The 14,258-nt window shown below is 41.3% G+C and overlaps 1 protein-coding gene across 2 annotated transcripts in view; it reads left to right on the top strand.

The window, feature by feature from the left end:
- The window catches only part of KCTD16 (potassium channel tetramerization domain containing 16), a 150,306-nt gene extending 140,164 nt beyond the window's left edge, over nucleotides 1-10,142 (top strand). For both annotated transcript variants that reach the window (XM_079967992.1, XM_079967991.1), the window contains exon 3: nucleotides 6,938-10,142. In XM_079967992.1, coding sequence (XP_079824118.1) covers nucleotides 6,938-7,389 — 452 coding nt within the window. In that variant the 3' untranslated portion in view covers nucleotides 7,390-10,142. The remainder of the gene's footprint in view (nucleotides 1-6,937) is intronic.
- The last annotated feature ends 4,116 nt before the right edge of the window (nucleotides 10,143-14,258 follow it).

Raw genomic sequence — 14,258 nt, 5'->3', positions numbered from 1 at the left:
GCATCTCTAAAGTCTTCTGGGATCTCCTCTCCCAGATTTTTTCGATGAACATGTGAAATTGTTGTGTAAATTCAATTCCACCCACTTTGAAGACTTTGTCAAGTATCCCATCAGGTCCGCTGGCTTTGTTGTTTTTTATTTGGTTAATAGCTGTACACAACTCTCCCAGATTTGGAGATACTACAAGCTCGTCTCTAATTTGGTTTTTCAGAATTTGTGAGAGGACCTCAGCAGCTACAGGGGAGTTGTGGTTAAGGAGATGCTGTTAATGTTCTTTCCACTGCAGTGCAATAGCTTCTTTATCTTTTAGAAGTGTGCTAGCGTCTGTTGAGTGTAGGCGGCATATGCCATGATTTATTGGCCCATATACAGTGGAACCTCTACTTACGATCATAATCCTTTCTGGAGGCCATTCCTCTGGAGGAAACTAGATGCTAGTAGAGGTGCTATTGTGTGCGTGCGCATTCGGTGGCAGCGTGCTTCTACACATGTGTAGACGGCAGCAGCCACTTGTGCTCACGCATAGATGGCAGAAGCCGCTTCCGCACATGAGCGAATCGCAGCAAACCCGTGTTTACTTTCAGGTTTGCCGTGGTCGCAACTTGGAACGTCCGAGAGAAGAGGCGGATGTAAGTCAAGGTTCCACTCTATGGTCTTTGTGGCTTTAAAGAAACTCTGTGCATCATGATATCTGCTAAGTGCTGGGTCTCTTGAGCTTCTTTTATCTACCCGGTGTTCTTTAGTTCTCTGGTTCTTCTTTGAACTTGAGCCTTAGCGTTGGCTCAGGTTTTTTTACAATGCATAGGCACAATGCATGCACTTCCCAAATCTGTTCTGGAGTGGGTGGGTTCCCCCAACCCTCCAGAGCACATTAGTAGTGGGAGAGGAAAGAGAAATTCCACTGTGTAAGTGTAAGGCCTTGCACCTACAGGATGACTTCATTGGTTCAACACAGTGTACCTGCTCAAAGAATTCAGTTTGATTCCCTCCATCAACCCATAGAACCAAGGAAGATATTTTGCTCTCTGAGGCAAAATTATACCCCCACCCTTCTATGCACTTATGCTGACTGGATTAGCAGCTGAATCTTGCATCAACAGGACAGAACAGAATCCCCATTCTCTGCCTGAGGGCAGCAGGAGAGTTTAGTGGATGTAGGGCAAGCCACAAGGCACGTACAACTCCAGCACCCCACCCTCTCTTCCTGTTGTCCCTTGCCTTATTCTGCCTAAAGATGGGGTTGACCCTGAGAAGTGCTACACACCTCAGTTCACCATGGTCATATGAAATTGGAATCACAGAATGTGTCCAAGCAGATGCCCGGATACTGGAAAGGAAATGATGACTTGCTTGCAGACACTATCATTATTGTTTTCTTTGACTCAAGCAGTATTGAACCTTCTTCTTTTTCTTCTTTTTTACTTTGGTTCGTTGCAGTGGCCAATATCACGATGAAGGCACTGGGATTTAGGGACTGAAGTGAGAAACTTTCTGGGAGTAGATAAGGATGCTGATATTGGGCAGTGTGTAAGCACAGGAACAGTATGTGGGTATGAAGCCATTTCCTGTGATTTTTGGTTTAGACTCTGATTCTGCACACATCACTTACTTGGCCTACATAGGCACTGAAGTGTGCAGCTCCCTCATTAAATTATTTATGGATTTTGAAAGTTTCATGCATTTACAAACACATGAAGTGAAAAAGCACCCCCCCACACACAAAAAACCACCCCATAATTCTTCATCAGGTTGGGTTGTTTGCCTTGCATTTAAAGGGTTTTAGCCATACAACAGAGAAAACTATAACCATGTGACTATTTGTGACCAATCTTACGACGGCCAGTAAGAAGAACTAAATGTAAACATGGCTTAATAACATTTGATGTCAGGTTTATCCCCATCAAATGGGCGATCTAATGGCATAAAGGAAGTAAATTGTTATGGGGTGTGCTAGAGTTGTGAGTGCATAGGCTTTAAATTCAGTCAAATGGATTAAACTGAGGGGGGGAATTATTTATCTCGATTATGCAGACTGAAGAACTGAATCGTGAAAATAATCAAGGCTACAAAATAGTTTTATAGCTTATGCAACCATGTTTTGTGTGGCATTCCTTTTCCTTAGAATGGTTTGTGCTTTAACAGAATAAATAAAGTCAGTCAATCAATCAATCAATCAATCAATCAATCAATCTGTTGATACAGTCAACAGATCTCACCATAAAACTTGTCCATCAGTTAATATATGCATCATAATTACATATTTTCTTATGTAAGTGCTTTTGTATAAACACTAATCAACCATTTTATCCTGAAATGCTTGGCTTCAGTTCAGAAAAAATGCATAGGGTTGCCATATTTTGAAGAACAAAAAAGAGGACACATTTGCTGACTTCTACTTTTAACTATAGATTGCTATGACGACTCTACCCATGAAAAAGAGGACATGCCATGGAAAAAGAGGACATATGGCAACCCTGGCTTGAGGACCATTTGGGATAAAGTGGTTTACATCAGATCTATTTGTTAAAATGTGTAGGATACCAACTTTGTGTCTGTTGATCAAAATATATGGCTCTGTCCAAATGTTTATGGTAGATTTCTGGTGCTTCAAGGCAAAATACATATGCAAATATGAATAGTGTTTCATTTGATGGTTTCTAAGGTCACATGACCAGGATCTCTTAGGAATTATTGTTATGAACATAGGTGGCTGTGATCCAAAGGAGTGTTGCACATGTTGCTACAACGGTGAAAGAAACCATGATGATGTGCTTCTGGATTAGATTTCTGGATTAGAGTCACTATTGTGTTTATAAAGTCAATGCATATTATCTTAAGGAACAATCCACTTGCAGAAGAGCAGGAACATCAAAGGACTAGAATTTTCCTTCTGTTCTGGCCCAGTGCTGCAAGGCCAGTTTATACAATCAGCAGAAGCACGTGGTAAAGATTTTACTGGACTATATAGCATTTCATACTAAAAGTGGGAGGATGGCATGTTTCAAAGCTTCCCCTATGGGTTGGGTAGTGAGTGGAACCTATCCATAGAAAAGCAGTGTATCGTGGAAACTACTTCAGCCTAGCTCTCACACTGAGAAGTTATTACTTCTACTACAAAATGTGGAATGTTTCTGATGTGGTGAAGCTTTCAGTCATGCAACACTTCATACATATTCCAAAATGGCGCAGTCCAATGAAACTTTAACCATTGATTCTCCTGAATATATATATATATATATTTAAATATTTATTGAGATTTTTAAAATACAAAAGTGCAAAAATAATAAACAATATGACATATATCATAACATATTTTCAAAGCTTCTTTGGACTCCCTCACGTCCCCCGCTCCCACTTGCATCATTGTAAAACTTTTTCCAGCAATTTATCAACTTGTTTACATTCTTAAGTCTCATTCATTTAATTTAGTCTAATAATTCTCCAAAAAATTTATATTTTCCTCAATCTCATTTATCTTCCAGATTACGTCTAATTTAGTGGTGCTCAATTGTTTATGATCTGGCATCCTTCTTAACATTCAACCAAATTACAGTGTTTTTGTAAATAAATCCTAAATTTCTTCCAGTCTTCTTCAACCCTCTCCTCTCCCAGGTCTCGGATTCTGCCGGTTATCTCAGCCAATTCCATATAGTCTATCAGTTGTATCTGCCATTCTTCCAGTGTGGGATTCTCCTGAATATATATACTGGTCTGAAAAGAAACTGTGGAATTATTCTGTGGAATTCTATAGCGTTGCATTCTTAGCTGGAAAACAGATGGTTTAGCAGTGAACCTCGGAAAGTTCATTCATGCCTGCTTTGCTTTTGATGTGGCACTGTTGTCTGAGAGAAAAACCAGAGAAGATTTATATCTGTTCTATATCTGACAAAAGCCCAAAGACATCCATCTCTATCTGTTATTCTCCTGTTGAATTGCCTTCTTTTTTTAGCCTGTTGAAAGTTGGCAGTTAAATTTTGGAATAAATCATCCTATGATTTCTGAATATTGTTCTAACTCTGCTCTGTTTTCCACAATGAAACAATAGGTCACTCCAGTGGGGGGAAATTACCGTTGAGTTAAAATGTCAGCTACAAACTAAAGACTTGTGAATCGATAAGGCTCATAGATGTATTTTTCAAAAGTTCATATGATCTGTTTTTAACTAAGCCTCTGTGTGCAATGCCTTTTACAGAGATGGGAGATTTTTTTAAGATTCAATTTAGCTATTATTGACTTTCCCCCCCAAGCTAGACACAGAAGGACTCTCAAAGCAGGTCTATAAATTAAATTAGCCACACAGTACACAGACTGTGGGGCTCCTTCGTCATGAACAGAGAAGAGCAAGTAGGAAGTGAGGAGAGAAGCTGTTTTCCACTGCTTTTGTAAATCACGGGCATTTTGTTAACATGTGTTGCAGACATAGAAAGATGGGAATGAAGGCAGTGGGAGGTTTATATATATATATATATATATATATATATATATATATATATATGCATGCAGTGCACATATTTCAAAAATGCATGAGCACTCTAGGAGCTCACAAAGTCATGTTTCGCTCCACTGCAGTTGCCTTTTCATGAGGGGGGAAAAGGATCAGCCACTTGATTTGTATTTAACTATGTACCTAACAGCTGTAGATAGGCCGTGCAATGAAGTCTTGAGAGAGGAAAAATGCCCTGGATATTTTGAAGGATTTCTTCAGACTGGCACAAGAAGGAGGTTTTTGTTCCTAAGGAAGCAAGGCTTTGCATCTAACTGCTTTAAATGGCCTCAATGAGATGAGACACCTTCAGTTCAAACTGTCCTCACACCTTCTTACTGCGTACAATGCATGGATGGAGACGGGAGGAGTGGGATTGCACTGCTGCACCCAAATCCATCGCACATAGACCCCAAAGGTCTGAAAAAGGATGCTTAACTGTGTGTAAACATATGAAGTACTTATATATGTGCACAAGTCAAACACCACTTTCCAGACTTCACAAAGGACAGAGGGTGGGAACAGGAGGGTGCATGTTATTGGGGACAGGACTAGTGGTGCAGTTCATCTCCCCTCTTGTCTTCCCTTGTCCATGTAAATATTCTATATATGGAGAAGATGAAGATCAGTAGCCCGTGTGGTGCCTTTCAACTCACATGTGCCCCAGTTGTTGGACTCAGGCTCCCATCTGCCCAGCCAGCATGGCCAATGGAGCGGGGTGACTTAAGTTGTAGTCCAACGACATCTGCAGTGACCACATTAGTGACCCGTGATCTAGGGGCTTAAGTGGTTTGCTAAAAAAGTAAGTTAAAATGCACAAATATGCACAGAAACCCTTAGAAAAAGGTATAACAGTCTTAAGTCAAGAGGCCAACAACTCTTATCTATACAAATGTTTCAGAACATTAGCACCCATTGGCAATGAAAAGCTTCTGTTCAGAGAGAAAGGGAAATTTCAATTTTCTTCACTAAGGCCTGTCCAAATTGCCATTCTTGGTGCCAGCATGGTTCTCTCCAGAACACCTGTTCCAAATAGTCTTTGTCAGTTTGTGATTTTCAGATGACACAAGAAGCATACGCCAAGCATAAGTCCTCCTGATGCAACTAGGCAGTCCTACAGTGAAGTACAAATCCCCTTTGCCACTGCAGCTCAGAAAACCCACCTCTCACTTGGCAGCTGAATGAGATCTTGCTTTGAAATCAGAGCTGGACACCCAAAAAATAATATAAGGGATTTTTGTTTGATTATCTGTTGATCATTACTGTATATCCCTTTGGAGATGGTTATGTTTTTAAATCCCACCTGGGATGGTCTGGTCTGCAGTCTTATATGAATAATTCCCATTGAAATTAGTGGGACTTGCCTCTGAGTAGAGATTCATAGGATTGGGCTATTACTTACTTTAGAAAATAACAGTGAAGGTCTGTCATTATGGGTGGTGTCTCTGTGTTGCTTATTAAGTCTCTGATATCATGTATGGGGCCCCTTGATACAAGGGATGGCAGTCAGGTTCTGCCCTTACTGCACTCCATAAATATAGAAGAAAGGGAAAAGATGTCCCAGAGAATGGGGAAGGGGGTAAACCTATTTACTGCTCCTAATGGCTAAAGCATGTTCCTGTCTGCATAACCCACTCTGAATTCTGTTTATTTTAATCACACAAGAGTGTGGCAGAAGTTTAGAAACTGGCTTTATTTTTCAATACAGAAAGGCAAAAGAGGCATCCCGTCCCCTCATTTGCATCTCTGGAAACTGTGCCCCAGTTTCTCTTGCAGATGATGTGTCTCTGTTAAGAAGCTGCTACTCAGCAAACTAAATTATATTTGGCTTGATTTGAATGATGGTTATGGTCCCCACAGGTTGGGAGTGATGATTATGTTCTCTCCAAAGACAGATGACATTTTAAATCCATCATTAGCTCAGTATTTCATTCAGAAGGCAAATGAATTTTTTCCTTTATTTTTCTTTTCTTTTTTCTTTAAAAAAATCTGTTCTAGATTTTTCTTCTAGCCATAGATTATTACTTTGGGCACATCTTCAACTAAGCATTTTTAAATGACAAATCAAGAAACCAATTAAGACATATTTAGTCTTCGGTGCTGCACCCACTTACACACACTTAAATCCTATTGATTGCAGTAGAACCTAAATGCATGTAACTGGTCAGGGGATTTCAGTCATAAACATTGGTTTGTGTTGTGTGTGTGTTTAATGCTAGAGGCTTTCCAGCTGGCTGATTACAAACCTCAAAGACCAGTAATTTTTCTTCCCAGAAGAGCCTCAGTTCTCATTTGTGTGCTCCATTTATCCTGCCAATATATTCACTATGTGGTGATGACATATAATCCTTTTTTTTAAAGCCTATGAATGAAAGCTGCATTGTATGTCTCTCTCTGAATCTTGCCAGGTCTACAGCAGCATGTCCTTACCACGTTCTCTGTTTCTATTTCCAGGAGAGCCTTCAAGATGGTCTTCATCACACTGTGACTGCTGCTGTAAAAATGGCAAAGGCGACAAAGAAGGAGAAAGTGGAACCTCTTGCAATGAACTCTCCACCTCGAGCTGCGACAGCCAGTCAGAAGCCAGCTCCCCTCAAGAGACTGTCATCTGTGGCCCGGTCACCCGCCAGTCCAATATACAGACTCTGGATAGGCCAGTCAAGAAAGGCCCAGTGCAGCTACTTCAGCAGTCCGAAATCCGGAGGAAAAGCGACCTGCTCCGAACTCTAACTTCCGGCTCTAGGGAATCCAATTCTAGTAAAAAAAAATCGGCGAAAGAAAAGCTCTCGATTGAGGAAGAGTTAGAAAAATGCATCCAGGATTTCCTCAAGATCAAAATCCCAGACAGGTTTCCAGAAAGGAAGCACCCTTGGCAATCTGAACTGTTACGAAAGTATCGTCTATAGGAGTGGGGTTAGGGCAAGGAAAATCACCTTATTGCAATTTACAGAATGAGATCCTACATGATAAAAGAAATAAAATAATAATGGTAATAATTTGTTAGATCACACACACAAAAATGACGATGACCCACAATCCATCACTATAGTACAGCCTAATTTGCCTATTTCACCAAAGCATTCCTAATTACACTATAACAACATCCTCCCTGTGATAGGATTAACAAGGCATTCATCATGTGTTAACCTCCTGACATATGCCATATGCTTGCAGTGCCACACACACAGCTAAGGAAAGATGTGCAGTATGGTTGTGGGTTGGCACCACCAACGACGAAAATTCTCATATGGTCGGGCAGAGTTTTATGGTGGGCGGTGATTTTCTAAGCTGCATGCCTTCTTGAGTTCACCTTTAATGTCATTTATTTGGAGAGAGAAGCTGGGTCAGGCAGATGTCAATGGTCTTGAAAGGAAGACGTGATGTCTTGCCGGTTTACACCAGGAGAGAGTGTATATATGTCTGTGTGCCACATAAAAGCTTTCTTCGTTTCCTCCTTTTAACTGTGTGTTACTCTCAAAAAGGAACTAGTAGAGCTTACTGGATGACCTATGTCCTCTTTCCCACCCCTGTAGAATTATGTACAGAATAAGTATTTGCCCCCTTCTTTTCTTGGAGAGGAGGGTCAACTCTTGATATCAGCGGTAGATCTGAATTTGCTCTGTTTGCACACCATGAATGTTTATGAGCCACAGACTGCACTCAGCTTAGCAGGAACATCTCACAAGCCAATGGCTGCAATCCAGTAGGGAGATACGTGTGGGGTCCAAGTGGTTGTGGGCTGTCACACTTCAGATTTTGCTCAGTTTCTCTTTCAGCAATTTTCATCCCAATCCCTTAAACTTGGAGTGTTTAAAAAGTAGCCCCGTGGATTTAGGAGGGAGAGCTGCTGGAATAAAAACTGATAGAACTCTAGTGTGCATGGAGAAATGGCAGACATCTGCATTGTGAATTGTAAGTGCTGCCAATGTTTTATGTGTTGGTTTTTTTTAACTGGCCCTGCCTTCCAAAGAGACTTTATGTGCATGCAGAAATCAAGCAGGAAATCCTTTCCCATCATGTTATCTCCACGCCAGAGAATACTTCTCTCTCCTTTTTTTTTGTTTTTACATATCAGTGATGGCACAGGGGCAGTAAAATAAGTAACTAAATGGCAACACTAATTGTACCTAGTTGTTGGACTCTTTCTGCAGCCTTCATTTCTTAACTTGAGGATTGTCAAGTGGTGAGGGGGGGAGAGAGAGATTAGGTTCAGTTCTAGTTGTGTTCAAATGGTCTTTTGACCATCTTGATACCATTTACCTGGCATCTCTGTTAATATGCTAGGCGATTTTGTCTACCTCTCTGCTCTTTCGTCCTTTCTCATGTTATAGAGCTCTCATCCCACCCCACAACAACAAATGTGTTTAGGAGATTAAGGATGAAAAGGAAAGGAACCAGTTGAAAGAGGAGATGCTGATGATTATTCCTCTTCTGGAGGAAGAATACGGGCAGGTCAAGCCGCTGAGTTGTTGATTTATGTGGGCTTGCCAAGCGCTGCTGCCAAGAACGTCTTTGGCCCAAATAAATGGGGGAGAGCAGGCTCCCATCCCCTTTTGACACAGATGCAATTAGAAGAAATTATAGGCCTAACAAGATGCATTTTGCACTCCGGTTTGCAGGAAATGGATTGTTCAAGTGACAGGCAACATTCCGCTTCTAGCTGCATGCATTTGAAAATGAAATTAAAAATTGAAAAGTATCCAAATGCACTCAGCTAATGGGGATTCATGGCGGGGGGAGCAAGGGCCTTCTCAGAACACAAGAAATTCCCTTTGAGGGGAAGAGCTTCACTTACTTATGAACATCTTTTTTACCTATAGCATTAGACTGAAAGGGAGGCAGGGTCTAAAGAAGCTTGTGTGGGAATGTGTGAAGAATAAAGTGAGATGTGCAGACACAAAGCACCTGAGATACAATTGAAACTTACCTCCTGTAAGCAGCCCTTCAGACAAACCCTCTTTGTCTATTTTGTAGACACAGCTTTATTCCAGTTATGAGCACCCTTATATAAAAGCAGGTTCTGCTGTAATAAACTGGGCTAAACCTCCCAGTAAAGATGATGGTGATGACTGATGAGCTCAAGATAACATGGTTCTTTCCCCTACATCCTATTTATTATCAACAACCCCATAAGGTAGATGAGGCTGCAGGTTAACCAAGTGAGCTTCAGGCTGAGTGGAAATACAAACCTGACTTTTCCATCCTAGTACTCAGGAGCAGCACATGTCGTGAGGTTCCTGCTTACCTGGATGGGGATAATGTGGACTGGCAGGAAGGTCACCTATGGGAGCAGCAGACTGCAGTTCTGCTTGTGCACTCCCTGCAGTGCTGCCCAACCCTAGACCCATCCAATTAAGCAGCAGTGCAACAACCACTGTTGGGATGATGCAACTTCCATGATTATTGCCATATCTTAGTTGTGAGCTCTCAGGGTGCTGAGGAGTCAGAGGAAACATTCTGAAGCATGAGAAGGGAAATATTAGGAAGTTCAGTATGAAATGATGCTGAAAGCATGGACCCTACCAGTACTTTCTGGAAGTAAGAACTGTTTGGCTTCCTTGGGAAATGGTGGACTCTCCTTCATTATAGGTGTTTAAGCAGAGGTTGGATGGCCATCTATAATAATAATAATAATAATAATAATAATAATAATAATAATAATAATTTATTTATTTATATCCCGCCCATCTGACTGGGCCTCCCCAGCCACTCTGTGCGGCTTCCAACAAAATATTAAAATACAGTAATGCATCAAACATTAAAAGCTTCCCTAAACAGGGATGCCTTCAGATGTCTTCTAAAAGTCTGGTGGTTGTTTTCTTTGACATCTGGTGGGAGGGCATTCCACAGGGCGGGTGCCACTACTGAGAAGGCCCTCTGCCTGGTTCCCTGTAACTTTGCTTCTCACAGTGAGGGAACCACCAGAAGGCCCTCAGCGTTGGACCTCAGCGTTCAGGTAGAATGATGTGGGTAGAGATGCTCCTTCAGATATACTGGACCAAGGCCGTTTAGGGCTTTAAAGGTCAGCACCAACACTTTGAATTGTGCTCAGAAATGTACTGGGAGCCAATGTAGGTCTTTCAAGACCAGTGTTATGTGGTCTTGGCAGCCGCTCCCAGTCACCAGTCTAGCTGCAGCATTCTGGATTAGTTGTAGTTTCCAAAGGATCCTTCAAAGGATGCTTTAGCTGAGATTCCTGGATTGCGGGGGGCTGGACTAGATGACTCTTGGGGTCCCTCTTCCAACTCTACAATTCTATGATTTTATGATACTAAAGGCTTTTAAAAACTTCGATCAGGACAGAATTCTATGGCTTTCAAATTACTGGTGGGAACCAATAAGCATCAGTTTGTATGCCTGGGCTTAATTTTAGAGGAAGGAAGAGAGTCAGGATGTCTATCTGGGAACACAATCTTCCAATCTGCAATGCCTGTCTCCTAATTCTGAGGAACGTTGGATTTTTTTTGTCATTAGGAATGAGGGAAATCCACTCTGTGGCTTCTCAGGAGCACTTTCATCTCCATCTATGTTTTGGGCTTTCAGGGTGAGCCCTGGCACTGAAAATATTGACCAGGGCTGAGCCCTGCCACAAATCAAACCAGTCTCTTTCTCACTGTGATTGAGTTGAGGTAGTATGAGTAGTAATTGAGTTGATGTTTAGCATTAGTGACATTTTTAACAGCCTGTTAAAGAAACCATTCGCACCACAGAACCTGGATTTACATTGATTTAGTTAATTGGAGGTTAATTAGAGTAAACTGACTTAAATCCAAGCACTGTGGAGTAACTTTTTTCTTCTTACAGCAGATCAGCTTGAAAAGCCTGGGTGGCATGATGGGTGTAGCACCAGCTTAAACTGAAGAGTGTTTGCTTTCAGCAGATCTGAAGCCTAGTCTTCTGGTTTTATGGCTGCCATTTTCTCTCACAATTATGCAACTAAATTATTTATGGAGAGAGGTAGTCGCAAATAAATCTGCAGAGATCATTAGCCAGGCCTAAATTTGCTTTTCAATGAAGTCTCAAACGCTCTTATTGAGTACAGGTGTAGTGCAGGGATGAAGGAATCTGTCAGCTTTGGTTCCCCATCTCCCCAGTCCTAGGTTCAATTCTCTACATTTCCAGATCAGTTTGTTCTTTAAAAAAAAAACAAAAACAAACCATGAAAATCTGCCCGCATTTTAATGGAAAATTTCCCTAATATACACATTTTTTTGCATGCGGTTTCATCTAATATAATGCATTTTTCTTTGTCATTTTCACTAATACACATCAGCAGAAACAACTGCTGCTTACTGGAAGTGAGAGTGGCAAAGTCAGTGCTGTGCAAACATGTCGGAGGAGCCAGTTTCTGCACTTTGTGTATTTTTATTCAGATTCATAATGGATTTTGGTGCTGAGAAATAGGGAGAGAGTAGAATGATGAAGTCACCTGGAGCCCTTGTTAGCAGAGCCGGTGTCAGGAGCTGTCATGGTAGGGAATCTGCAGGGGTCCCTCTGATAAGAGCCCCCTGGACCTGCTAGAAGAAGTGAGAGAGAGCGGCCCATGGAGGGTGTTTGGAGGCCCTCCAAAACTTGGAACTATTGTCAATCCTTGGGATGGGGAAAAAGTCCAATAAATAAGCACATAAATCAGAGCTTTTTTTGTGCTGTAATCTTAGGAAGAAAATTAATGAAGAAAGTTGGAAACTGAAATAATAATAATAATAATAATAATAATAATAATAATAATAATTTATTAATACCCCACCCATCTGACTGGGCTTCCCCAGCCACTCTGGGCGGCTTCCAACAAAATATTAAAATACAGTAATGCATCAAACATTAAAAGCTTCCCTAAAGTTCCAGGAACAAACCAAGAGCAACTGCAGTGTCAAACTGAGATTTGATGTCTACGTATATGAATGTATTTCTTATTTGCCTTTATTTGAGCCTGAAAGATTATTAAGGCAGTTTCTCCCTCCAAATCATCGTGATTGCCAGGACATGGAGTCAAAGTAGCAAACAGCAGCATCTTAATAACTGTGCTCAAGTCCACAGAGGTGGGAGTGTGTGTATACACACATGCACACACACAGAGAGAGAGAGAGAGAAAGAGAAAGAGAAGGAGAAAGAGAGAGAGAGAGAGAGAGAGAGAGAGAGAGATGTAATAATCTTACATGTACTTCATAGTAGAGTTTCCTCCAATAAAGTCTATAAACAAATCCAATTAATTACAGAAATAAAATGGACTCCCACAGTCCCCAGGTGTAAGGTTTGCCTTACACCTAAGGCATAAGCAAATTACAAAAACTCTGTGAATAGGAATAAGCTCCCACACCTTCCCTGATCAACTTCTTCCATGATTTCACTGACCACTTAATTCAGGGGTGGGGAATTTGCAGAATTGGGGATCCATGTGACCCTCAGCCTATTTTTTTTTACAGAAATTGAGAGGGGGGAAAGGAGTTTGGCAGAAAGAGAGAATAGGGTAAAGGGCGACCTCCCACTTTTGGCTCAGACCCTGTCTACTTTTGCTTCTGATGCCACCAATCACTGGCATGTGGCCAAGAGGAGCCAGTGGCCCATCTAGTCCAGGATCCTGTTCTCTCACCAGATGTCTGTGGGAAGCCTGCAAGCTGGACATGAGTGCAGGAGGACTCTGCCCACCTGTGATTCCCAGCAATTGGTATTCACAGCCATATTGCCTCTGACAGGAGAAGTGGAACATAGGCATCCTGGCTAGTAGCCATTGAGAGCCACTAACAGATAGCACCTGAGGTAATGTAGCCCTCAACAGAAAAAAAGGTTCTCCACCCCTGACTTGGTTATTCCACTTTGACCCTTTCCCAGGTATAGAAATGTAATTAATTAATAATAATAATAATAATAATAATAATAATTCACCTTTTGATTTATAATGTACTTTTCAGAAAACTAATTCCCTTCCCAACTGAATTTGTCCATAGATATATACACTCCATAGCTATTTTCCGTCTTGCCTTCTGGTTCTTAACCTCCTTTTTTTTTGCATTTACTGTATTTTTCTTCTGTCTTCCCTCGATACTTCCTCCAGAGTCTAAGCTGGCTCTAGAAAAAAAAGCTATCTAAGGTAGTCTGGGGGTTCTGCCATGTCTCCATGAACAGCAGCATGAAAACATATCAGAAAGGCACAGAATCTTAGACAGGTTTTGGGTTTTTTGGGTGTTTTTTTTGTGTCCCCCCCCCCTCAAGACTTGTGAAACAGATTCTTTGCCCAACCAGGGCAAAACAGTAGAAAACAAGAAATTAGTCTTTTCCATTATTATTATTATAGGCACTTGATAAGAATCAGTCATTCCCCAGGATCATCATGTGCTCACAGTTCTTCTCACTGCAAATCACAAAGAAGACAGACTAGCATTAATTCATCTTAATAGCAAATTATAGAGAAAAATGAATGTGGGGTTCATTCGCCTGATAGCACTTCAGCAGGGATTTATCTTGCAGTTTACATGCTGGATTGTCAATGAGGCACAGGCTGAAGCTCAGCATGGCTGACACTCTGCAATCTCAAATGCAGTCAGCTCCCCCCTCCCCCCTCTATATATGAGCGTATTGGATATTGTAGCACAAACCCTTTGGCCAGCAAGGAAGAAGGAGTAGAATGCTTAGAATATTTTCTTTTCCTCTGAGGTTGAATAGAACTGGGTTTCATTTTACACAAGCTGGTTCAGTGATTAATATCTGCAGGGAGGGGGGAAATCAGACCATACAAAATGTGCCAGAATAGATATGATTTATGTGGCCTTTCCCCCCA

The sequence above is a fragment of the Podarcis cretensis genome (assembly GCF_951804945.1).
Source record: "Podarcis cretensis genome assembly, chromosome: 2".
NCBI lineage: Eukaryota > Metazoa > Chordata > Lepidosauria > Squamata > Lacertidae > Podarcis > Podarcis cretensis.
This window is presented reverse-complemented; position numbering and strand designations above follow the sequence as displayed.